Source organism: Ambystoma mexicanum, chromosome 1p (assembly GCF_040938575.1).
Source record: "Ambystoma mexicanum isolate Mex_15411 chromosome 1p, UKY_AmexF1_1, whole genome shotgun sequence".
Lineage (NCBI taxonomy): Eukaryota > Metazoa > Chordata > Amphibia > Caudata > Ambystomatidae > Ambystoma > Ambystoma mexicanum.
The window spans coordinates 111,876,584-111,904,466 of record NC_090921.1 but is presented as its reverse complement, the minus strand read 5'-3'; the positions used below and the strand labels follow the sequence as shown (position 1 = coordinate 111,904,466).

At 45.1% G+C, this 27,883-nt stretch overlaps 1 protein-coding gene across 2 annotated transcripts in view; it reads right to left on the bottom strand.

The window, feature by feature from the left end:
• The window catches only part of CHRNB1 (cholinergic receptor nicotinic beta 1 subunit), a 189,530-nt gene that overhangs the window by 129,335 nt on the left and 32,312 nt on the right, over positions 1 to 27,883 (bottom strand). For both annotated transcript variants that reach the window (XM_069644480.1, XM_069644489.1), the window contains exon 2: positions 23,245 to 23,384. In XM_069644480.1, the coding sequence (XP_069500581.1) occupies positions 23,245 to 23,384 (140 nt within the window). The remainder of the gene's footprint in view (positions 1 to 23,244; positions 23,385 to 27,883) is intronic.

Here is a 27,883-nt window from a genome sequence, read left to right as displayed (position 1 = left end):
AGGTGGGGGGGGGGGTCTGGGTAAAGGGAAGGGGTACAAAGGGGGGCTCGCGATTGTGTAATGGGGTAACATGGGGTTGGGGGACGGGATTGGACAGGAAATGGGTTCTCTGGGTGTAAACCCGTAAATAAAAAAAGAGCATATATAAAAACACATTTAAGAATAATAGACGTAAGTTTTGTATAGTGTTAAACTAGTCTTGTTATGTCATAAAAGTCCACTAGATGGCGCAACTTGACAGAGAAAGTATATCTGATTGGAACGTCTCAACGTTTTTCTCAACGTTATTAATGTTTCGTTTTTAAACGCTGTTTTTCCAGCAATGTAATGCTGCAAGAGAAGGGAGCAGCAATCAAATAGCCCACAGCATGGTAGAGCGTATTTGCATTTATTGAGGAGGACCTAGTGTTCTGCCAGCAGCACATGCAATGGGTGCACACTGTAGCCAGGGCCATCCCGCAAGTGGGCGTCTCGTGTCTCACAATGGACTGTCGACCCGGCGATGGTTGGGGTGGAATAGACGGAGAGTGTCCACGCGAGGGGCATTTAGAGGTGGACCTCAGTGAAGGTGCACTGATGGCATGCAGCACGTTTGGGGGCGGGGGGCAGTAGGCAGGGCAAGGCGGAGGCCCCATCAGTGCGAGAGAGATTCACGAGCCGCGATACTGTGGGGACCCCTTCAGAAGGAGATGGAGCTTGAGAGGTGACCTGAATGCTCGGATGTTGGTGGTATCGAGTTCTGCCGGCGTGGCCTTGGAGGGGGAAGCAGCAGAAGCCAGGACACGGTTCGTCAGTTGAGATGAGGGTTTTTGCTGAGTGGAAAGTAAGAAGAGGGCATCTTTTCCTAAAGTTCACCAGGTGCATCGTAGCAGTAGTAACTTGTTCAAGCTTCAGCTTTCTTTCCAAGAGGAGACCAAGACTGCGAGCATTGAGGGAGGCTGTGAGGCAGTTTTGGAAAGAGTATATGCCTAAGGTCAAGACCCTCCTCATTTTCCTGTGGCCTAACCTGCTGTGCTGGCCCCCTTTTCAGCATGCATATTTTCCATGAGGTTCATGCAGTCCCCAGGGTTGTTTTCTGCTCCCCTCCTGGATCGAGTAAGTCTTTGCTTACAGAGGTTTTACGGGTGGTTTTCTAGTCACCCCCATTACAGGAAGCTCTGTGCTGGTTCCAGCCACTCTGCGGTTGTTCCACTGCTTCCCAGCAGCTTGCCTGGAGTTTGTGAGCTATGAGTCTGGTCCCCTATTCAACTTCTGAAGAGGGATGCCTAGACCTTTACCATTTTGATAACGATTCCATTCCTCTGGTTCCACGATGGGGTTTGTGCATTGAACCTAGGTGCATTGTGGTACTTGTAGTCCCAGCTGTTCTTTGTGTTGTGCTGCTTCCTAGGACCTACGACCCATCCCAGGTTTCTGTGGAGTCTGGTGCAGGCTGATAGCTGTAGTATTTTGGGAACCATCTCAAAAAGAGACCTAGCCGGGACAGAAGCTGTTCAGCATTGGGACTGAGTCAGAGGCACCATGGTACATGCACAACTCCATTCATGTCTCGGAAGGATAGCTCAGCGGCAACGCGCTCACCTTGGAAACAAGACGACACTGAGCAACACAGGTTCGATCCCCGAGGCCACGCTTAGAAACCTCTGGGTATTAAGCGCGTTATAAATAACCTATCAAATTAAATCAAATCATGGGGAAACAGGGACAGGGGTCCCCGTCAACTCCCCCACACTGCCTCTGCAGTAGATCTGGCTCCGATGCCACCCTGTTGGGTCACCGAACCCAGTCTGTATACCGCTAAGGGCAGCTGTCTGGCAGAAGGCCACTGCCAGGGGCTGTGATAGGCTAGTTATGGGAAAGGTATGAAGGGAATGTTTGTTCACACTGCGGCATAGATGTATAGATGTATATTTGAGGCTTGCACGCTCTCGTGAATGAGTATGAAAGGACCCTTATTATGGGGGACACTACTCGCTGGCCCCGTACCATGACTATATACTCCTCAAGGGCTCCATCCTAGGGACACATTGATGGGATGCAGGAAGGAGGGGCTGGATGAAAGTGAATAGTTTAGATATGATAGCTTTCTGGGTTTGCGTCAGTCACTTAACCTGGTTCCGTGAGCTCTTTCCACGCTGGCACACAGGTTTGGGGGTGTGTTGCAACTGTTAGGCAGAAACCTGTGCAGTTCCCTTAGGGACCACTGCAAAAGATTTAGGACTACAGGTGGTTGGCAGGAAACCCAATTGGTAGCAGTCTGTACCACCCAGATTTACCTGGTAGCTGTGGCTGAGCAGTCAGACTTCTCTCAAGATGAGTTAGGCAGTATATAGAGTATACACAATAGGTACAGAGACACAGTAGCACAAGCAAACACTGACCAGAGCTTGGGTGTAAACGTATATGATTATTTATTTAAAGACACACTTGTAAATTACACTAGCACAAAGAGAGGTAAATAAATTCAACACACAGTCACTATCATATATATACAACCCTAATTACTTATTAGACAAGTCTTAATGAGAAACACCACTTATTTTCAGACAGAGGTGAGCGCTTAACATAAGATGGCACGCTAATAAGTTATTAAAAAGGGAGGGAAAAAGGCAGAGTTATGAAAGCACACAAATTTCAATACTTTTCAAAGAACCACAGTGAGGCAGGTTAGGCAAAGTCTACTGGGGAGCAAGGAAGTTCAAATGCCAGACCCACTCTAGAGAGAGCAAGCGAAATGTGTCCAGGATCACACAGTGGGGTTATGCCCAAAGAGTCTTTGTAGAAAGTTCACCAAAGATTGAGATTAAGTCAGGAAAAGTTAGTTAACAGGTCCCAGGCTAGCCCAGGTTAGAAAGTGGAGGATTTACTGTCACCCCGAACGATCTGTCGAAAGGGAAGCCAGGCGGGACACAGTACCTGAAAGTGGGAAGAACGCTCCAGCGGGGGCAGTTGTACCTGGCAGTGGGTGCAAGTCGGTGTTTCGTCCAGAGGAAGAGGAGGTCTCGACGTGGAGGAAATCTGAAGGTCGTTGCACTGCCAGGGAAGAAACCAGCCGCAGAGTTTCCCGGTTACAAGGTACCACCCTTTTCTTCGCGGTAGTGGTGATCCGTGGTATTCCGGTTGCCGGGGTGCTTGGCACGGGCAAGGCGGCCACGAGATGGTCCAGGAAGGCGAAAAGACAGGCAAACTGGTTATCCCCACCAGTCAAAGGAAGAAGACTCTCCGGGCTGGAGATCTCCTCTGTCGTCGGGAAAAGTAGTGAGACGGTTCCGCAGGGCTCCACCGGTGGTGTCGTCGTTGCAGGTCGGCTCGCCTTCTCCCTCCTTGGATTCTTTAGGTCCTGTGGTTCCAGTCCCCAATGCCCTGCTTTTATGCAGAAAACCCCGATTCATTCAGCCTAGCTGTCAATCAAACATGCTAAGTGGTGAGCCTAAACCCCCTCCCACACCCCTTGTGGTACCCAGACAGAGTGGCACCACTTTTGGAGGCTTCTGTGGAGAAGGCCGCCAAAAAGTGGAACAAAGGGCTCGACTTGGGTTGGAGTCACAGAAGCGAACACAAACGCCATTTTGGAACCAAGTTTCAGCAAAAATTACCAACCGGTGAATTAATATTAATTTAATAAACCGGCGGTATGTTCGAGGCTATATTAAAAAGTGGTAGCCTCGAACAATGGGAAAATCCCATAGGAATATATTTGCGGTCGAATATAAAAAGTAGTATCCACTACCACCAGCCAAAACTCGGTCGGGGGGGGAGGGGCTGGACAGTGCCCCCTCGAACAATCGAATTGCCCCGACCAGTACGTCCACAATAGGATGGTTTGTACTGGTTCTGTTCACAATTTGAGACTAGTAAAGCCAATGGTGACTTTACATGCCCTGGGAGACAGTAGTCAGTCCCAGGGTATGGAGTCTATGTTTGGGGGTCGCTACGACACCCCTGGGTTACAGCACGGAGGGTGCTGTGTAACCCACATACCAAAAACACATGAAGCCCTATGGGGTAAAGGACCCCATAGCCCATAAAACACATACAAAGTCAAAGGAACACCTCAAATCATGTCTAAGAGTGGGAGGAAAAGAGTCTCACTCTTAGCAGGAGAAAAAAATAAACCCCAAAAATCCAGCAAAGCTGCTGGGGGACTCACTAAGTTTGGGAAATTAGCCTTTACAGAGAATTCTCCCTAACATCAACCCTGGCAGGTGGGGGAAGGTCACCATGACCTTCAGCAGACAGGAATCCAATTGAGATTCATATGGTGCGTAGTGTTGCTTTGCTACATACCATCTAGATGTCCGTGCCTGCACAGGGAGAACACCCTAGTGGGTGCTTGTTGTTAATAAATTGATCTAAAAATAGAAGTCCCTGGTTGGTTAGGAAAGTTGCTGTGGTGTGGCGAATATTATCTAAGAAAAACAGTGCACTAGTGGTGTTGGATGCTGTACTTACCCCTTTCGCTTCTTGTATGACTGTTTTTAGACTAACTCAAGGTGTTAGCATTATAGCCAGTCTAACCGGGACCGATTAAGGCAGTACTTTGTCTATTTCCACTGCGGGATGCAGCGGGTCAGCTGATCATCCCAGGCATGCTTCTGTGCCGGAAGACACGTCAGTGCATTGGGCATGCCAGACAGAGGCGTTGTTAAGGGGGGGGGGAGATGAGGGCGCTATGGCCCCGGGTCTTTGGGTTGTAGCCCCAGATAGAAGCTCAGGTGCTACAGCCAGAATGCTAGCTGGCCCCGAGTCCAGCCAGTTCTGACATTAGCTTAGCCCCTGATCTTTTCCAGAACTAGCAAAACCCCTGGTGCCAGATGCATGCCGAAGGCACGCAAAAGTCTAGCCCGTCTGGCTTGTCCAGGACCCTGTAGCCCTTAATGGGGAGGTAACAGTATTACAGCTGCATTTAAGGGCTGGCCCTATCACGAGTTGGGCGCTAAATCGGCTGTTTTACCTCCAGTCTTTCTCTGGAGGTGAAAATCCAGTTTTTGGCTGTATTACCGCCGGCTGTATTAGCCCGCATAATTGGTGCTGAAAATGCCCCATTGTATCCAATGGACCCAATGTGGAATGGGGATTTACCATTAACACCCAACACGTGATCCGGCGACCGATCAGTGCTAGGGCTATTACAGTCGGGCTGTATTACAGCTGGGATACAGCCCAACTTGTGATGAGGCCCACTGTGTGTTCTGCGAGCTGCTGTTGGAGAGAATTCGGCCCTCCAGGAATGCGACAGTGCGTATATTGCTTGTGTATCACCCACCGTCTTATATAACCAATGCTTTTTTTGATGGCTAAGTCTTGGTACTTTGCGCAACGTATACTCGGGTCTTCATGTGCTTCTCGAGAGCTCTTTAGAATTACCAAGGAGTTTTTCTGACCCTTCTATTGCCCAGTTTGATCCCTCCCATTCTCAAGGCACATGTAATGCTAATGGTTTGTTTTTTGCTGATAAAATAGATGAGCTTCAGGAGACTCACACAATGTCTGAGTCAGGGATAGGCCCCTCCTGCCTGCCACAGCCCCCAGTTGGGGTGGGGGGTTGGCATTATTTTCAAGCTTTGATCCGATTACAGATGCAATGGTTCTTGCTGAAATCAGCCCCTCCCTCTGATTCGATTCCTCTACATATGCTCAAATGACTCACTACTAACTCGATTGCATTTTTACTGCCCCGCTTTGCCATTCTTTCTTGAGTTGGATGATCCCTACTCCTCTGAAGCATGCAATGGTGAGGCCACTTCTGAAAAAACCCCAATTGGATCCTCCGTCCCCAGCTAGCTACTGCCCTATTTCCCTTTTACCAGCCACGATGAAGTTGATGGAAACCATTGTGACCCCCCAACTTTCAAGGTTTCTAGAAGAAAATAATAATCTCCATCCATTTCAATCAGGATTAAGGGCGCTTATGGGGACCGAGTCAGTGATGATATCGATCCTCGATGATATTGCCTTACTTTGGGACCGTGGGGAGGTGGGAGTGTATATTCTCCTCAATCTCTCTGTGGCGTTTGATAAGGTTGACCATGAGATCTTGCTACAGTACTTGGAGGATGCAGGGCTGACGGGTCAAGTTTTAACATGGTTTTCTTAGTTTCTGTCAGACCGTATGCAAACTATATCATTGCCAACCATCTATGCGCTTTCTAACCCCAATGTATGTGGGGTACGGCAGGGTTCCTTCTGTTGAGTCAAGAACCACAGGGACAAATAGGCTTGATGGTCCAATACTTTATTTACGATCACAACATAGAAAAACAGCCCCCAGCTGGAGAGTCACGAGTTACACATCTCTCTTCTCAGCACAGATCAAGCAATAACATTCCTACCAGAACTCTATGAAGCTGATGCAGTTCCATGTTTCCATGGAACCGGTGCAGTCCTTAGAACTGTGTACAATATGATGCAGTGAACTATATACAGATACCAATGATGTCATAGTGATTGCTATTGCTAATATCACTGATATAACCTTATCCTAACACCTTCTCTCCTTATAATACTTAAACATAAAAATGAAAAATTCATTGTATGAGATCACTACCTGATCCCTCTCTGACCAACATTCCTAAGTACAGCCACCCTTTCTTTATTCCCGATGCTACCAGCCTTGACTAATACAGAGGATCCTAAATCCTTCATAACCTGCTTAGGCTCTGAAAACACTGATGCTCCTTTCCGTACTTTGGTGGGGAGTTTGATTTTGATCCAATCACCTTCCTTAACTTTAAACTCCCTACAGCAATTCCTTAGATCATATCTCATCTTGGCCTTGGTACCAGAGTCAGTGATTCTCTCCCTCACCTTTTCCAAATCCACGCTCACACTCCTAGAATTTCCCATCCAGCCCGGGGACATTAGAGGGTTGGGTTTTCTACCACGAAACACTTCAAAGGGAGATACTCCCGTTACACTGTGAGGAGCCAATCTATACTGGAAGGTTCTCACTGTTACCCAATCACCTCCCGTGGGATCTGCAATCCTAATAGCTTCCATGATGGTTCTGTTAAAGCATCCTACACATCCATTACTCTGTGGGTGGTATAACAAAGTGGTTGACTGTTCTATCCCATACCTTTTCAAGAAATCTCTAAATTCTCTAGACACAAGCTGTGACCCATTGTCAGACAGGCATTTCTTGGGAAATTCTTCCCTCCAAAATAAATGCTCAAGAAATTTGATTATGCTGTTGCTAGATATATCTTTTAAGACACAAACTTCAGGCCATTTGACAAGTCCATGACTACAAGTAAATAGTTCTCTCTACCGCCTCCAATATTGAATGTACCTAATAGGTCTAAGGCAATTTCGTCCCATGGAACCTTTGGACATTTTCTAACAACCATGGGCACTTTCTGACTGTTAGCCCTTTATCACCTTCTACACATTCCATACAACTCATGCCTGTTTCTTTAGTATCTTTGTCAACTCTCGGCCACCAAATTCTGCTCTTACTAAACCTTTGGTTCTGGCAACACCTAAATGTCCCACATGTGCACCATCTACCACTGATTTCCTCATCTTTTGTGGATCTACCATCTGATGACCCCTGTACACGTAATCCCCTTGAACCCACAGTTCATCCTTCATTTTGGCATAACCACACATGTCTCCTTTGTATCCTTTTAATGTATTAGCAATTACTAACAACATCATTTTTTGATACATTGCATCTTCTGCACAAGCAGTATCCCTCTCTTCCTTTTTCAATGCCTCATGAAATTGAAAAATGTCAGCTATATCTTCTGAATACTGATAGTAAGAACTAGTGTGGGATTCCTTCTCCACTGACCTAGATAGCACATCTGCAACCACATTATTATCTCCACTTGCATGGAGCATCATAAACCGTTATCCTTGTAATGCAGTTACACACTTCATGATGTGCCTTGAAACTCCCTCTAAACCACCTTTAGTAAATATCCCAACTAGATGTTTGTGATCAGTGCAAATTGTGAACTCACTGCCCCATAAAAACCTCTTAAATTTCTGCACACCCCAAATACAAGCAAGTGCTTCCTTCACAACAACAGAGTACCTACATTCTGGTCCTTTCAATGATCCAGATGCAAATGCCTCCGTGTGAAATCCTATGTGATCCTCCTGCATGAGAACCGCACCAATACCATAATCACTGGCTTCCACAAAAAACATAAGTCCGTTTCCCTTCCTCAAAAATTTTGAGAATAGGTGTATTCACTATTGAAGACTTAATCTCTTCAAACTCCCTTCTACACTCCTCGTTCCACTTAAATGCAACACCCTTCCTGGTAAGTATCCTCATGTTACGTGACATTATGGATAAACCTTTAATGAATTTTCCATAAATGATTACAAGACCCAAAAATGATAGTACATCCCCTTTTGATTTGGAAGCCTCCATTCTCTGAATAGCTTCTTCTTTAGGCTTAATGCCTTCTCCTGAAATTTCATGACCGAAGTATACTACTTTATTAGCTTTGAATGTACATTTCTCCATCTCAACAGTGAGACCTGCTTCCTTCAAAATACTCAAAACTCTCTTGAGGCGCTCATCATGTTCGGCATCATCACCTCCACACACCAACACATTGTCCTGATAACATTACTCCATTCTCACCTCCCAGAAGTCTATACATGATGCTTTGAAAAACGCTTGCGGCAAGACTAGCCCAAATGGCATGCGTATACACCTAAACAAACCAATGGGGGTGATGAAGGGTGATGAAAGCTGTAAGATCTCTAGACTCTGGGTGTAATTCAACTTGGTGATATGCTGATTTAAGATCTAGTATTGAAAAAACTTTGGATCCAGCCACCCCCACCTAAAGATCATCTATTCTAGGTAGCAGAGATTTGTCTGCCACCACCATGCTGTTTAAGTGTCTAAAGTCAATACATAACCTCAAAGGCCCATTGGATTTTTTGACTATTACTATGGGACTGACACATTCTGACGCAACATTTTCTCAATCACTCCTTCCAACTCCATTTTCTTCGACTCTTTCTCCACATCTTCCGTAGGCGCCAAAGGAATGGTGCGAAGTTTCGCAATCTTAGGCACCACACCCTCCCTCAAGCAAATTTTATGCACAAATCCTTTTAGATACCCCAATTGTTTCACCACCTGCATATTCTCATTCTCTACACTCTTCACCAAGAGAACTTGTTCTGCATGGGCTTCCTCAAGTCTTATCTTTAATTCTTCCTGATCGCTCCATGAAAGTAACTCTCCACCTCTTTTTGCATCATGTATAACTCCAATGGATTTTCTATCCTTGAACTGTAATTCACCTTCAAAACTCCCTATGATTTCTATAGGTATTTCTCCATATGCATTTGCTCTAACAGAATTTCCCCAAAGCGTGCAGCAATCAAATTTGTCCTTCCACACTTGTACACTAATCAAGGTATAATCTGCTCCATACAATAGCGTAAGGTTTTTTCCTTTTCACTTTCCCATCAACAGCATTTACCGTGTATAATACTTCTCTGCCTGCCTCATTCATCAAGTCATTATCATAGTCTGCAGTTACCACATGCACTTGACCCATACCAGAATTAAAATATTTGCAACAACGAGCAAGATGTCCTCTCCTGCCACAATCATTACATATTATGTGTATTGCAAAAAAATCTTTGTACGATGCTAGATGTGAAAAACTCCCACATCTGTAGCATCTTCTTCCAGCAACCTCTTTTGACTCCCTGGAAAAACCAGTAACCTTGAAAGAGTCAAACCCTTATGATTCTTTGAGGTGAACCATTGACGCCCCCAACTTCTCCCAGTTGGTGGCACCATGTTCTCATGTCGATCCTCAGACTTCCTTCCACCATAGTCTGATCGCCTTGTTGAACAATTTGTTCCTTGTTTTTGGTTAACCTTTGATACCTTTTGCACCACTCCTTCACTTTCATCATGTTTCACCAGGCACATCTGCCTGAAGCGTCTTGATACACTTATAAGTATGTTCAACAGTCTTTGCTATCTCAATAGCCCTGTCCGGAGAAGGATTCCTTTCCTTCCATAATTCCTTCCTAATATTGTCATTGGCACATTTGATCATCAACTGATCTCTGATGTGTACATCCTGGCAATGACTGAATCTACACTTGACTGCCAGACCCCTTAAAGCTGTGATGAAATCTTCAATACTTTCACCATTTTTCTGACCTCTTGTGGCAAATTTATATCTTTCTAGAATAATATTCTCCTCAATCTGATAGTGTTTACCTAGTTTTGCCAATATCTTTTCATATGGACCTGCATCAGATATGTGAAGTGGTTCTGGAAGCTTCGTCAACACTTCCTGACCTGCAGGGCCTAAGCAGTGAAATAATAGGGCTTCTTTGCGTTCGTTGGAGAAATTGACACCAAACACAGCAAGTGCATATTTACTAAATCCCTCCTTCCAATCTGCCCATCGAACTCTGGGTTCACAGGGGGCTGTAAGAAAGAACACAGGAGCCGGCACATTTGCTATCCTGTTGAGCGTTCTTAACTTGCTTCAATTTATATAAAATGCTGTCTTGTTGACTTCCCAGTGCTTGTCAGTTAGTAACAAAATTATTACCTTTTTATTTCATTTTATTTCATTGACTCACAAATGAAGAACTTTCCATGACAAACCTCAGGGTTTACTGTGTTGAAAACTGATTCTCATAAAGTTTCATGTGAGAACATTTCTTACTTGTACAAAGGAGTTACCTCATCTGCATCCGCACCCTTAAGTTCAGCTACAGTGTTTTCTGAATACTGGGAACGTTTAAACTGATCGAAAAGGTGCGGCCGATGCAAACAATATGGCTGCCACGTTGTTGGGTCCTTTTTTTGTTTTTAAAGCGTGATGTCGCGGCGTGCCACACGGGGCTTCCTCAAACATCCAATATGGCTGCCACGTCGTTAGGTCCTTTTCTTTAAAGGCGTGATGACATGGCGTGCCAGACACAGAGTTTCCTCAAACACAATGACACGCTGCACGGCTTTCCATGCGCCTGAGGGTGCGTCTCCTTGGCGACTGCTTTTCAGGAATAAACACTGCCCCAACTGCAGTCTAAGCGATACGTGCAATGTCTCAATTGTAATCCAAATAAAAGATGCTGCTAGCACTCACCGTAGAGTCCAGAGTGGAAAGTCAGTGGTAGCCGTGTCCCGGCTCGCTATTGTCTACAAAAGTCTCACGTCCGCTCTGCTTAATGGTCCTTAATATGTCCTCCAACACTTTGAAAGCGGTCCCTTCTGTTAATTGTCTTCCGTCTTGTGGTACTTCCTCCACATGTGTCTCTCTCTCCTTGCTCCTTCACCACCCGCAGTCTCTGGTCAGGCAGCTAGTGGGCCTTGGCAATTAGACCAGCGCCACATATAATTTTGAAATTTTGTAGGGAGCTTCTTGCTGGATTAGGGAAATTTGGAATTGCTGACTAACTCTGAGGCAAAGTAACCATTGCTTGGCTTGTTCTTTTCAAATAACGCAGGGGTGTTGCTAGGTCTGGAAAAGACTCAGGGCTATGCTAATGTCGGTCCTGTCGGGACTGGGGGCTAGCTAGACTTTTGGTTGTTGCTCCTGATATTCTATCCGGGGCTACAACCAAAAGACCAGGGGCTATATCCGCCTTTGCCCCCCCCCTAGCAATGCCTCTGATAAAGTCAAGTGTTTTGCGCTGAATCAGCCGGTCTGTGGCTCAGTGGATTAATGCATCCACTACAGGGACCTGTGTTTGATCTCATGGTCACAGGTTCAAATCCCAGCAGGTCCTCTCAGCCTTTCCGAGATTGATAGAATGAGTGCCATTAAGTTGGGTAGCAATAAACATCTGTTAGCTGTCAATAGTGCCAAGATGCCCCTCTGGATGTGAGCATGAGCTCTACAAATACACCTGTTATGTTATGTTGAATTGGACCGCAATAGTTTTTAAGTGCCCCTGAAGTAATTGTTGCAGAAAGATTGCAAGCATGCTACACAGGAGCCCAAGTCATTATGCAGGTCTTCGCTTGTAAATAGTGGCATGCTGCCCTTTACATGAAACTAGAGTTCTGTGGCAAATTCTGTCCAAACAAAAAGAAGAATTATGAGGAGCAAACAGAAAAAGAACAGCTAGAAAAAAAGGAAATTGCACTGCCAGGCTTGCTGTACTGGGAAAGCCAGGTGTGAGCGGAATGGTGTCCAGAAACTGGCTATAATGTCGACATGTGCCGTAGCAGGCCGCACTGGTGTAAAGAGCTGTGTACATCACATTTTCGACCCCTCCACTTTGTGGTGGGGGTCACACAAGTTGAGAATGGGAAATTATGAGGCAGTAGGAATAGGGATGTTTTACCAGAATAACTCCCTAATCATTTTGTTATACTTTTTTTCAGAAATGCGAGCATCGCTCTACTGAAAACGATCAAGGCAAAGCAACCTGTCCCGCGGTCTTCACAGGGAGGTCTACAATCTGGTTTGAGCTTACCACGTTCTCACAGGGGCAACATTTCATTGAGCATTATCCTGATCTCGGCGATCCTGTCGATGCACTAGTTCGGTACCAAAATACTAGGGGACCAAGGCGCACCCCTGCCTGACCTCCTTCTCTGCCTTATACTGTCTGGTGCATTTCCTGTGGTGACCATACCCGACTAGGGCATAGATGTCTCAGTGGTTGTCCTGCATCTAATCATGGTGGTTTCACGCAATAGTACAGTAATACCCACCATAGAACCAGCCTATGAACTGCGTCACAGGCTTAGTGGCGATCTGTAATCACCATCCGTGGGGCAACATTCATTGTCTTGGTTTGCTTGGAAATCATTCATCGAGCCCTTCGCTCATCCACCTCCAACTCCCTCAGGGTCAGTCGCTTCTCCAAGCAACGAGTTGGTTGTAGATCTCTTTCTTTGGTTGGTGTCTCCCTCTAGAACAGCCTCCCTGCCTCTCTTAAACTTGAGGAGAACCATCTCTGGTTCTGGAAGCACCTCAAAACCTTTCTCTCTGCTTCTGCTTTCTCTCCTCCTCTGCTCTGCTGACCTCCTGGCTTTACCGGAACTGCACTGGCTACCTGGACACCCTCTGATCTCGGTCCCAGGTCCCTCCCCACCAGCGTCACACATCTGCACTGTCCACCTGGCAACACCCGCACTTGGGGACTGTTTCTGTATCCCTACAGTCCCCCAACCAGCCCCTGACACCTGATGTCTGCACTTACCCATGCACTTGCCACTTGCTAGCCGTTACTTACTTTTTTAATCTATTCTTAATTGTTTTATCTATTCCCATTTACTGCACTGTCCCTTCCCCCTTCCCACGCACTTGCACGATCTGAATGACACCTGGCCTAGTAGGATCGTTGTCTGTCTTCCCTTTGTTCCCCTCCCTTGCCTCGTCGCGCCTTGAAACACTTGTGTATAGGTGCATTATAAATGCCATATCATATCCAGAAGGGTCGAGGAATAGTGCAGCGCTAAGACTTGCAACCTGGCAATGTCAAAGCTTGGACAAGATAACGGTATCTAGAAGGGTCGACGAAGAGTGCAGCGCTAAGGCTTTCCAACATGGCAATGCTGATGCTTGGACAAGAGAACGATATCCAGAAGGGTCGAGGAAGAGTGCAGCTGCAATGCTTTCAACCTAGCAATGTCAACGCTTGGACAAGATAACAGTATCCAGAAGGGTCGAGGAAGAGTGCAGCCCTAAGTCTTTCAACCTGGCAATGTCAACGCTTTGACAAGATAACGGTATCCAGAAAGGTCGAGGAAGAGCGCAGCGCTAAGTCTTTCAACCTGGCAATGTCAATGCTTGGACAAGATAACAGTATCCAGAAGGGTTGAGGAAGAGTGCAGCGCTAAGGCTTTCAGCCTGGCAATGTCAACGCTTGGACAAGAGGCAGGCCCGGCTCCAGGAATTTTCATCTGTGTGGGCCAGGATTGTGACCAGGGGGGCCCACATTCCATTGGGTGTGGGTCTAGGAGAACCCTATTCAAAGTGCTGGCGTTAATCTAGATTTTGCAGATCTCCAAAAATAAATGTGCACACCTCTATAAAAAAGTACATAGCAAAAGAGAAGCAAGGAAAATCGTATTGCAACATCAATCTACCTGTCTTCCCTTCCCATCTGCTCTGCCCTTTCTGTTATATCTGATCCTCCTTCACCTTTCACCATCCAGACACATTCCTTCAGCTGCCCTAATCACTGTTCCCATTTACCTACCCTTTCACCTGTTCACACCAGCACCCAGCATGCATTTCCTGGCCTGGTTTAAGAGAATTCAGGGCGATGCCTCCTCCTCTTCCTCTGAGAGGGCTGAGCAGATGGATGGTGTCTGTGGCTACTCCCAGCGGCCCCGAAAGGGATGCTTGTTCTCCCTCCATCCTGTTGTGAAAGATAAACCCCCCACAATACTGAAGCAAGGAATAGGAGATTTTGTTTCCTACAAAATTACATTTTTTTCTAACTTTTTTTTATTTCATGAACAGAACATACTATGCCCAATCAATACAGGTAGTCTTGTTGATCTTAACAATATTTAAAGCACAACAACGTATCCTCCAATAACATACACAGGTATGCAATTCTCCCTTCACCCACCCATTCCACAAATGCCCCCTCCTTTCCAACTGAACCCTACATTAGTCCCATTCTGAATGTCTCCCATCAATGGTTCATGTCCAATATTAAATTTGAAACACAAAATGTTATATTTAGTTGCATTTTCACAGCGCATTTTAATTGATTTGAGAGTGCAAGGCTGTTCTAGGGTTGTAAGGGCTGCATCAGGAGGCAGATGGTGCTGGTTGAGGGTATTCCAGCCTCCTGGTGGAGTATGGCATGAAGGAGCGGGTCTTGCTCCTCTGTCATGCCCCTCTACATCATTGTCTGGTTATAAAATGCAATTGTCCGAGATGACTCTTTGTTTGATGTGTTCACTGGTAATGAATGACACAATTTTGTTCAATAAATGTGGCCTGGATATTTTCAAAGTTAGATGTGTGTGTGTGTGTCCTAATGCCTGAGCTGGCCATCTATTAAACCATGAGTGACGTTTTTTGGAATAGCTTGTAATGCAAACGGAATCCCTTCTAGGGGCACCTACTTTTAACAGGCAAGGCATAGTGAAATTAAAAAAATATGCTGAGGATCACACACTTTGGTTGAGTGGTAAAGCCATAATTTCAGCATAGCCTGAAATATAGATATTTGACCAAACATCTGCAGAGCTCAAGTTGGTACAAATATGTGTTGAAGTTTGGCTTCCAATAACTAAAATAATACTAAATTGTATACAGTTTACTTTTTACTTAAAAAATGCACCAGTCACATGATAAACCAACTTGACAATGTATTCATCATTGTAGAAACATGTTGATGAAAATATTAAGATGGGGCATTTTGTTTTGAATCCTGAACTGCATAGAGCAGAATTCTCCTGTTTGCCCTTTTTTGCAAAAGGGGCCATTCATTAATTTTAATTGGTTCCACCAATTACTGGAAAAGTAAAGATTAAAACAGGTGAAAATCGCTTTTGATCTTTACTTTACCACTACGTGTCTGGAAAAGTTTTAATCACCTCCACAATTAATGATTGTGGGAGTCATCCGCAATGGATTCCTTTTGACTCTGTCCGCTTTTACCACGTGTAAAAGTCGGCAGATCTCATAGGAATCCATTGGATTTCAGCAAATTTAAAAATACATGCTGCTGGAATGCCAATAGGATTTGGCAGGGGGCCTTGTTAAGTCTGATCTGCTCTCCAACTTCACTTGGCAAATCATACAAAATCCTGTAGCTCATACAAAGTGGAGCTAAATGCATTTAGGGCCACTTCTTCCACTCTGCTTGACCTGGAAAAGAATCCCTTATGACTGTAGCTTTATTTTCCCCATCCTGAATGGAAGCCTACAAGCTCCAGCATAGCAATGAATGAGAATTTACAAAATATCTCTTACAGACACAAAGTGAAATGAAATGCATGTCAAGGTTATTGTTTCACACAGCTTGTTCTGTATCCCCTTAATTACTAATCACCTAACAATCACACTTAAATAGCTTCTTAAAACCCTATATATTTAAGTGCCACAGCAATGATCACTGCCTTTTTACCTTTTCTCATTTCTAATTTATTTATTTATTGAATTTATTTCTAAAGCACAATGACAGTGGCCCGGGGGCATAAGAGCGCTGACATGACATACAATAAAAAACAAAGCTCAGCGAAGCCTAAGGAGAAACCTGAGAGAAACTAGTGGAGGTCAAGGATCCATTTACTCAAAAGGCAAGGTTTTCAGGACACGTTTGAACCTGGGAAGACTAGCACACAGCCTCAAATCAGGCAGGAGAGTATTCCACAAGTGAGGAATTGTGGCTGGGAAGCATCCATTTTGTACCTGTACCAGTTTGGCCTTTGGGGTGAAAAGCAACCCTGTGTTATTGGATCTTAGATTACGGCTGTTAGATAGCCACTTTAACTGTGCTGCCATATAAAAAGGGCTTATTCCATACATGCAAGCCCCTGAAATGCAAAGGGTACGAAACTTGATTCTCTTTGTAATAGGTAGTCAATGTAATGCTCGGTTAGCTGTTGAGACATGCTCTGTTTTGCGCATGCCCATAACGACCCTAACTGCATTGTTCTGGACAGCTTGCAGACGATTGAGCTCTCCTTTGCCTACCCTAAGTAGACTGCTGCCACAGAAGTCCGGGCGGCTCCCTTTGATCACAACCTCAAGGAATTGTCTGAGTTGTGCCAAAGGTATAATGTAATATAATGTTGAGTCGGACACTAGGCTGCTGATATGGGACCTCAATCGTGACTCCCAAGGTTTTTATTGTTTTTCAAAGTGGGGAGCAGACGGTCTGCGATTTGAAAGAATGAATAGGACTGACCAAGCTGGCGCCACTTGGGGCTGGTGCCCAGGATAGTAATCTCAGTTTTTAAGTTATTCAGGGCTAGGCCATTATACAGCATCCAGAGCTCGATTTGGTTGTATGTGGCATTAATGACCTCAGTGTCTTTGGAGTGGTCACCTGATAAAGTGAAAAGACACTGAGTATCAACAGCATATTTGACATAGCACCTCCTATTGTAAATAATCTGCCTCTGAGACGTGTTAAAAGATACAACCTCTATGGTAGGGCCTGTTCAGCACTGGTGTTTGCATGTGAGGGGTGAGGGTAGAGCAGGGGAGGGGCATTGGCATGTGTCCCTTGTCTAAATGTTAAATCCACCTCTGATTGTACTCTTTAGCAAATATTGAAATACTGATTTTTATTTATAAAAGATGTACACCTTATATACTTTGCCCTGGAACATTATAGAAAACGCTCCTCTTTTTTGTTTATTTTGTGGGTGTTCATGTTTAATTTCTGGCACTGCCTAAACACCCAGCACCCAGGATTTACATCATACTTTGCAAACTCTGTAAAGTTACTCAACAGATTAAGGTTATGAAGTCAGTACTTATCAGTTTGAATCATGAAACATTCTGTCAGAGTAGACTAGGCTTCCAAACAAAGATACATTCTATTTAGGTCGGAGCCCCACTGGTAAGTATGCATGAGAAGATCTAAAACTTGTCAAAACTTGCCAACCTAGCCTAATAATTTTCAGGTAGGGCCTTGTTGGACCAGCTCAGTGCAGCTTGATTCCCAAGGCGTAGCCAGCAAGACACCCACATCTGGGCATATACACATTAACTTAAGGAGACAAACAGAAGCCAACATGCATCGGCAAAGCCAACGGCTTGGGCTTTTGATTAGGCATGGATAGGCATTTGCCAGACACTTCCATAAGGGCACCACATAAGGGTACCACCTGGTCATAAGATGGGAACAACTGGAAAATGGTGGCAGTAACTGGGCATATGATGGCATATCCTGGCAAATGTCTAATACCTATAAGCAAGCCAAAATGGATGGAATGTGATTGCTTGTTTAAGACATGACTTCAGTGCAATCACAGAGGAATTGCCAAATATATTGCTTATAAAATCAACTGGCTGAAGACGCACATTAAGAGAATTTTATTACACCAGGAGCTTATTTACACAGGTAATTAAGTAATTAAACACTCAAAAGAATGCTTAGATATAACACTGACAGGCCCTATACAGCAACATGTTTGGTGTTACTTTGTTATAGAGCTTGCTCATAGAGTTCTAGAAACGTTAGGTTTTTCTGGTGAGGTATTAACACAGCCATGGCTAGTCATTAGGTGGGTAAATGAACAGACACACCCATAGGAGGTGTGTTTCTTCTCACATTTTATCGCCATCCTAGCTGCGTTTCACTGCATGCGTTCTGGTTGTACCTAATATGTAAAAAGTCTATGAATCAATTAAAACCACCGTCATTGCTCTGGCCAGCCTTGCATACTATTGTTTGCATATCAGCCTTGGCCCTGTCACTAATATCAGAAGCCAGTCCCAATCTTCTAGACCAAAGGGCCTAAAAATCCATGTGGTTACTTGTGTTCCAGTGAAGATGGAAACTGAGAATGACCTGCACCTTTTGGTGGCAGCACCAAAAGTCATTTGCTAATGGCTTGTCCCCTTCTCTAATGGTACAGACATACTGCAAAATGATGTCATAGAATGTTGCGCAGAGCAACGGTAGTGGTAATGTTTAATTCAAAGCCCTGCATGTATCACTTTTTGATTTTACTACACCCTCCCCTCCAGAATTACATTTTTGTTACAACCAACCTTATCTTTTCACTTATACTCAAGTAGTTAATGCAGCAGAATATATACTTTGAATGTAATTTGTAAGGACCCCAAGTCAGGTGACGCACCTTGCGCAGAAATCTGTGTTCAAGCATCTTACCTGTCATTTATATAACTTGATACAGTTAACCATTTTATTAAGCAGGATGTGAAAAACCATAATATTCTCACAAAAAATAAACACAATTTAAAATACAGAAACCAACATTGTGATTGTAGGTTTGAGAAAATAGTTGTAGGCAACCTGCTTGAATATGTGTGCTACCTCAGGAGGTGTGTGTGGCTCTCCATCTCTCTGGTTATTTGTACTTTCATGGCTGTGGGGCATAAATCATTGTCTAGGGCAATAAAACAAATCCTGCAGTTCAGCCTCTCAGAATGTCTTTGAGGTTGCCGATTAATGTTTAGAGTGCCGTCCATCCCCCCACTCCCTTGGTTAATAGTGGTGTATCACACCACTGACATGGCCTCCTTTCTAGGGGGGGCCAGGGGCTGGATCTGCGGGGGCCTGGCACCCCTGTCCCCCCTGCTGGAGCCGGGCCTGACAAGAGGACAGTTTCCAGAAGGGTCGAGGAAGAGTGCAGCGCTAAGGCTTTCAGCCTTGCAATGTCAATGCTTGGACAAGAGGACAGTTTCCAGAAGGGTTGAGGAAGAGTGCAGCGCTAAGGCTTTCTAACCTGGCAATGCCAACGCTTGGACAACACAACGGTATCCAAAAGGGTCAAGGAAGAGTGCGATGTTCTTCATCATAAATAGGTGCAGCCAGCAAGATTTAGAAACGGAAGAAATATGAGAATTCCAGGAAAGTGAACAATCTAGAATGAATGCAAAGGGACTTAGCAGAGGAGACCAAGAGATAATAGAAAGGAAATCCAGGATTGACGAGGAAGTGAGGGAGTGCTGGATATGAAAAGAAAGAACTCTTGCTTTGACTGGATTTAATGTAAGAAAATGTGAAGACGCCAAGTCTTGAAGAGCGTCAAGACATAGGCTCATGCGCTTAATTCCAGCCACTGATGACACCAGAAAATATAACTGCTCATCATCAGCATTGCAGGTGAATAGAGACACCTGCATCCTCACCCCCCTCCTGATTGCTCTGCATCTAGAGGCATTTGGAGAGCAGATTCCAAAGTGAGCTCATAGAATACCTTTTGTCCCTAGTCCTGATATGGGAAATAGACTGGCGCGCTATGCACACTAATCACTGGTCGCGGCATCAGATCCTGGGACATCTTTCTGCAAAGATGTAAATAGTCTTGGGAGGATAGCTCAGGGGCAACGTGCTCGCCTTGGAAGCAAAACGACACGGAGCAACACACATTCGATACCCGGGTCCGTGCTTAGAAACCTCTGGGTATTAAGCGAGTTATAAATAACCTATTATATGATAATCTAGGATATCCCTCCCTGCTTATACTCTCTTGGCCATGCTCCCTTGTGACATCTTTCTAAAACTGGTGTCCTCACTTGCACTGAGCAGTGAATGACCAACAAGTCTGATATGCATTGCAGAGGGCTTGCCACTTCTACAGCCCTATGGGCCTCAAGCCTAGGTATCTTCGATCCATTTCCAGGAGAGAGGGCCAGTTCACCTCCCCCTGCTCCACACTTAGTTAAGAACCTGTCACAGAGCTTTGTAAGTTATCTTTCAGGTCTGAATAAATTACTCTGGCTTTCATCAGTCAGGTTCCTCTTGTGGACAGCTGTGACTTGGGCTTCTGTCTTTACTTTTAGTTATCATCCCACTGGGGCATAAAGTAACTTAATAAAGTTAGTAGTCCTAAGCTTTCTTCATTAAATATGTTTTTTTTAAGTTGAATCATTTACATGCACTTAATAGATACTTTTTACATTTAGAAAAGGAATGCATACTTCACTGTATCAGCAGAGGTTGGGGCAAAGTTAGGAACATGGCTGGCTGACGGCCAACTGACTGACTTTCCAATCCCAACAGTATGTCATGTGACTGACTCTGCTTTTCAGAGGCAAGCCTAACCTTGGACTGACTGCTCCAGCCCTACCATCTTATGACATCTTGGCACCGAGACTGATCAATAGCTTACTTTTTGCCAGTGCCATCAGCCTTTCTGCGATGAGAGGATATTCTGCTAAATCCGGCCTGGTCCTGGATACCTTTTAGAGAAGAGCAGACATGTGACGTGACTTTGCCCCAGTCATGCATGCCATGTTCTAAAAGATGGCCACAGCATGCAATTGACTTTGCTGCACCGTTACCATCCTTTCAGAGTCGCGGGTATTACAAGTTCCTCAATCGGCAAAAGGTCTGCCAGTCTTGAGCCCTAAAAAGCTTTCCCCAATATATTCTAGGGCTGGTGTTATTTACTATTCTAAACTTTAGACCTAGAGTATTTGTGGTATGTGCTTGGTTTTATTCAGAGTAGAAATTTGGGGAAATAATGCATTTTCCTTGGGAAATTTATAACTGGATACAATCCTTGAATATGACTGAATGTGAGCGCGTTGTCCAACTCAAGGCCTCAAAGGCCCGAAACCTGACAGGTTTTCAGGATATCCGTAATTAATATTCATGAGGAAAAATGTGCATACATTTAGAATGAATGTATGCAAATTTATCTCATGATTATTAATGAGGGGAATCCTGAAATTCCAACATGGATCCGGCCCACAAGGCCTGGAGTTGGACAACTTGTTATTCTGGCCCAGCCCTACCTGCCTTTCAAAAGTGACTCTGATAAGTTCCTGACTACAGTCTTACGGACAAGCCATGTGACTATTTCTGCTCATTTGAAATGTCACTGATTCTTCCCAGCACCACACACCTTTCAGGCATGAACCAGACGCGTGACGCTCTGTGTGTCAACCCTGGAAGTCTTTCAAAACCATTAGCCTGAAATGTGATAACTCGGCCCCATCACTGTTCCCCTCCAGGAGTAGATTCTGCCATGTGTTGAGTCGGCCAAAGCCCAACCTGCATTTTAGAAGAAAACCAGACATGACCGACTCTTTGCTAGTCTTACCCATCTTTTAGACGCTGACTCTGTGCCTGGGACACACACTTTCCAGGCTTTACAGAGGTGGACCTGGCGTGTTGAGTCAGACTTGCAGAGATGTCCAAGTCAGGGTTTGCCATGGGATTGACTACGTTCCAGCCGGACTGATGTTTCTACAGCGTGCCCGTCAATGGGGCTGACCACCCCAGCTTGACGGAACTCTGTGCCAGCATGTCTGTCAGTCAGTGAATCTCCCTCCTCGACAGATGTTCAGACCAATAGCTAACGCAGAGAAAAGGACTTTACTGACAGCATTCATCAATGAAAATCCATTAACAAGACTCCCTGCTTTCTACCCGATTTTATCTGTTTGTATGTCTGTTGTGGCTCCTTGTGTGTTTTGAGGCCTCAGGGCGTGTGGCGCAAGGCTCGGCCGTAGCGGCAACATCGCTCTGCGTGAATTGGTACCCCCCCTCGCTATGCACCCCTGGTAAACAGGGGGTGGGACGGGGGCAGGGGGTCAGGCAGGATGCGTTACATCTTTTTTCTACCTCCCAGCTCCGGCAGATCTCAGGGAGTTAATCACTGGAATTGCAAATTATTCCAATGCAAGCCGCCTCACTCCCGAGTCGGATCGGGGAGGTAATCATGTGAATAGGGTGCTGATACATCAGCACCCTATTGTTAATAAATGCGCCCTACTGCCGTGGGTGCATTTAATAACAAAACGGCGCCTGCCGCGCCTTCTCCCACTATGCCAGCTCGGGGGAGCCCTTGAAAGACTCCCCCGAGCTGACGTGAAAGGGGGCTAATGGCACCCTGTGGGTGGTGGTCGCCCGGCCCACCCTGCCCTAAGGCCGGCACTGTGTGGCACTATACAAAAAACCTGGAAAATACATCCGCTCAGGTCTGGAACATCACAGGTCAATGGAATGACTTCTTCCCAAGGGACTCCAACTCCCAGAGGGTCAGTTGCTTCTCCAAGCAACAAGTTGGTGGTAGATCTCTTTCTTCGGATGGGGCCTCCCTCTGGAACAGCCTCCCTGCCTCCCTGAAACTTGAGGAGAATCTTCTACGGTTCCAGAAGCACCTCAAGACCTTCTTCTTTAATTCTGCCTTCTCTCTTCCTCTCCCCTGCTGATTTCCTGTCTGATGCTGCACTGGTCACCTGGCTACCCTCTGTTTCGGGCCCAGGTCCCTGCCCGGCCAGTTGCACACCTGCACTGCCTCCCGGCAACCAATCACTTGGGTCTGTATCTGTAACCCTAGAGTCCCCCTAGTTGCACCTTTGGACACCTGCTGTCTGCACTTAACCTTGCACCTGCCACCTGCTGGCCGCACTTCTTATTTGTTTTGATCCCATGTACAGCACTGCCCACCTCCCCTTTCCCCTGGCACTTTTCCCCTCCCCCGCACTTCTGCAATCTCAATGTCACCTGGCCTAGTAAGATCGTTGTCCCCGGCCTCCCTCTGTTCCCCCGCCCTTGTCTCGTCATGCCTTGAAACACTTGTGTATAGGTGTGTTATAAATGCCATATCATATCATCTGCAGCTTGCCAACCCTATACCCTCAACCCTTCCTCGACTCTTACCAGGCTGATGAGATGGGAGAGGGTCATCCCTATCCGGACAGCCACCTGCTCGTTGGGCGTCTGAGCCGGTCTCACGTACACATTGTATTCGCTGAAGAGCTTGTCCAGGAGCTGTGCCTCTGTCTCCAAGGCTCTGGTACCTGCGGGCGAGAGATAAGAGATGGGGGTCAGTCAATGGCCTGCATGTGGAGGGGAAGTCAGGAGCTGTCTGGACTATATCCAGCAGACGCTCTGGCAGCATGGGGCTTCATGATGCTTGGTGAACCTTTCTGGGCCGGCCAGGCATAGGCATGCACCAAAATGCTATTTTAACTTTATGATTATTCAGAAAATGTTTCAACATACTTTCATTAGATGGCATGTAATATAGGAAACTTATCAGGCACTGATCAAGCACCACAATCTTGGCTCCAGATAAGTGACTTAACTGCTAATTTGACTCCCTAAAATCAGGCCACTACCACCCATGATGAATAATAGGGAGCAATAGGTATGCAGGTGTCCCTATGCCTCCTGCACTTCTCAGGAAATGTGTACAGAGGACTTCCATGAGCAGCATCTTCCACGTGGAGCACCTCCGCTATAGTGCCGCATCATGTGCAGACGGCCTAGATCATACAAGCGCTTCTCTTAGTTTACTCGTCAGCTATGAAGAATGTTTGGATTAGAGCAAATTAGCAATTTTTTATACTTAAAAGATATTTTAACTTGACTAAAAGCCGCTCGGACATTGCATTTTTACTCCCTCAATTATTACTTTACTCCCAACTTTCCAAAATAGGAATTCAAATATTCTTACCTTCGCGTGCATTTGATGTAGACACAGGTGTGTAAATGAGTCTTACATTGGGCAGCAGTAACTCTTATTTAAAAAACAGAACTCTTCTCATTGGCCTCTGATAACTTGCCTTAAAGCAGTCGCTCAGTTTTTTATGTATGTATATTTGAAGACAGATAGTACATTATTACCAGTGTACATTATTACTAGTTTACATTATACCTATATAGCACATTGTTGCCGATTTCCAGCAAAGGCACTTAGCACACCCTAACGAGTTTTTAGTTTGCCTAGTTATCAAATAACCTCACACCAATTTAGGCAACCAATGCCAGTTCCCATGGCGACATATACCAGTTCCCATTATTCCCAGTTCTCACATTATATACACCCAATGGTTTTAGATGAGATACATTCTGAAAACATTTACATCCTTTAGGAACATAATATCTAATTTAGTTACATTCCATGTATTCTCAATAATGTATTCAAATAAATTAGTCAAATCAAAAATACACAGACATTGTGATGTTTACAGCAAATTACGATCCCTTTTTATAAGGGAACAAGAAACCCATGTTGACACTTAAAAAACAGAATCTACAATACTATGCTTAAAAATGTGTCAAAGAAACACATATTCATCGATGTTCTACTTGATACACATGATTGTGTATCATTTCAAACACTACTACAGCAGAAACCGAATAGAAAGTGCTAGTGCGGAGCGTGACTGAAACGACACACATTCCAACATTTACACATCCATTCAGTGTATTTCCTTTTAAAGCCACATACACTATTCCATGTTATTTTAAAACCGCACCTAGCACTGTCTCGTTATCAACTGAGCCCAATGCCAACAAGCAGAAAGCCTACGACTCTAGTAGCACAAACATGCCAGTTTGGGCAAAAAAGATGTGAAATCAAATGGCATGGTCTTCCTCAGGGGATTCTTCTTACATCACTAATCTGTACAAATCACAAAACATATATAAAACCCGGGCACCTAATTCTCAATAAATATTTTACACTACATATTATAAGAATTAGGAGAATGGCGGGCCCTAGATTATGAACACTCCTGCGCTAAGCTCTAAGTTCTCGTACTATGGTAGTTATATATGCAAGGTGACAGGCTGGTGGAGGTGAAGCCCACACCTCTTAGGTAAGTTTAGAGAGAAGATCCTGGCTACCTTGCACTGGTACATTTGGAAAGGAAGAATTTCCACACTGAGTGTGGTTGATATGGTGTAAGTTTATTTAAGTGAAGACTCTTGGTCATAGTAGTGGTCAGCCGACATGCGTTTTGACCTTTGGGGTCTTTATCAAAGCTATGGTCGCGTGAAGGTCACGGCAATGAATGCAACAACATCCACTGACAGGCGGGGGGAAGGAGAGGAGGGGGTAGGAAACGCACCAGCAAGGATGGCAGCAGCTTGGTCTGCAAACGGACAAGAGCAATGGGATGGAGAGGAGCAGTACAGAGGCCCCCAATGGCAGGGCAGTCCCGCAAGAGGACGAGGTGGGTACAGAGGAAAGAGAGGGGGATTTGGAAGAATGGGATATAGAGGATTTGGAGGGCATGGGATGAGAGGAGGACAACAAGGGTCATGTTGGAATTGCAGGAGGTGGGGACATTTTTTGGGAGAGTGCAGAATGCGACCAATGGGTTATTATCAAGGGCAACACCCCATGGGAAATGAACAGCAGTATGGCCACCCACACCCAGGCAGTCCCTATAGGTTACCAATGAGAGGGAGTGGCCAGAACGAACTATGCTATAATGAACCACAACAGAGAGAGCCACAAATGCACCAAAGACAGCAACCACAGCAGAGAGGTATGCAGCAACAAATGGCAAGGCAGAACACTATGCGAAGCACCAACACTAATATTTTTGCAGCGTCTACAAATGGCGCGCTGACACCTTTTCGCGGCGCAGCCGTAGTGGGGACAATGTATTCTCTGTTCCAGGAATGGAGACATATGCAGATTAGGACAGCCCACAGAAAGCACTTGCGTGTCGAGTGCTATCCACTACCCTTAGTGCAGAAGATGAACCACTAGTGGGGGCGGAGGTAGGCAACAAACAGTTCATCTTTATGGTGGACTCAGGAGCTAAAAAATCGTGCCACATGGAAGGCCGGTTCCCGCTCTCAGGAAAGAAATTTGGAAACACAAGGGTTCTCTGGAGTTATTTTAAAAGTTCCTTACACAAAAGATCTTGACATAACGGTGGGGGGAAAAACAGTGTGAGCACCTCTACTATATCATGAAGACTCACCAATAAATTTGTTGGGAAGAGATCTTCTGAGTAAGTTGAATATGACCATCTCATTTACTGAGCGGGAGATAGTGTATTCCAGCCCAGGGGTGTGCCCCGTAAGGGCAATGCTGACATGACAAACGAAATTGCCGTAAAGGGAGTGCCCATAGACATGGACATGTTCATTTATGGGATAAGGGTGCTTGCCCGGGTACTACCAGAGATAAAATGAAAAGAGTGGAAAGTGCCATCTGATTTTGTCTTTCGCCCAATTGTAAATACAGATGTCGTACCCGGCACAATTTTGTCTATTGATCTGGAAGGAGCGCAAGTATCAAGCAAAGATATTGCAGTAATAGGACTGGACACATATGGTTGCAAGTGGAGAACAGTGCTGTGCATAGACCCAAATATGACTTTACATGATTTAACTGATGAGGAATTGTTTACTGACAATGACACTGATGGGGAAATAATAATGGAAATTAGTGTACCATGTGACATCATGGTCCAACACAGAGAAATACACAACCCTTTCATGGCTAGTGTTAATGTGCCACCCACTATATTCGAGGAAGATATGGAAAAGGTACTGCCAGAATTATGGACCACAGGCCCCCATGACGTGGGGCTGTTACAGGAGGTCACGCACATAAAAATTAAATTGAGACCAGGTGCAATCCCGCCTAGAGTAAATCAGTACCCATTATGAAGAGAAGAACAGGAAGGGATAAGAGAAACAATAAATGCATTATTACACCAAGGGATAGTAGTGCTGTCTAATTCACCATGTAACACTGCAATTTTTCTGATCAAAAAAGCAAGGGGCGGGGCTTGGAGGATGATCCAGGACCTACGCCCACTTAATGATGTCATACAGAAAGAATTTCCACTAGTGCCTAATCCTGCATCAGTTTTATGTAGCACATCTAAAGATGCTACCTGCTTCACAGTAGTGGACTTGAAGAATGCCTTCTTCTCAATACCACTTGACCCGAGTTGCCAGTACCTCAAAGCATTCACTTTGGGGGGCAACAGGTACGAGCATTGTAGACTACCACAAGGGTACTGTGAGAGCCCCAGTATCTTTAACGGAATCTTGCATGAAGATCTTGGTAACATAAATATAGAGAGTACGATAATTCAGTACGTAGATGACTTGCTCATTTGCAGCCAGAGCGAAGAACAGTGCCGGGCTGATTCGATATCATTGCTAAATTTATTAGCCACAAAAGAATACAAGGTGGACAAAGGTAAGTTGCAATATTGCCTAGCAAAGGTACTGTACTTAGGACAACTGATTTCAAAAGATGGCAAAAGGATAATACCAGACAGAGCAGCAGCAATACGCCACCTAATGATGCCAAAAACAGTAAAAGACATGAAAAAATTCCTTGGTATTTGTAATTACTGTCATGCATGGATACTTGACTATGCAGCATACACGTGCCCACTATTACAGGATTTAAAAGAAGCACAGAAAGACAACGTTCAATTAAAATGGACACGAGAGATGATAACAGAGTATTTCAAGTTAAAGGACCTCATTGCACTTGCACCAGTTTTAGCGAACCCGGACTATGATCGGGAGT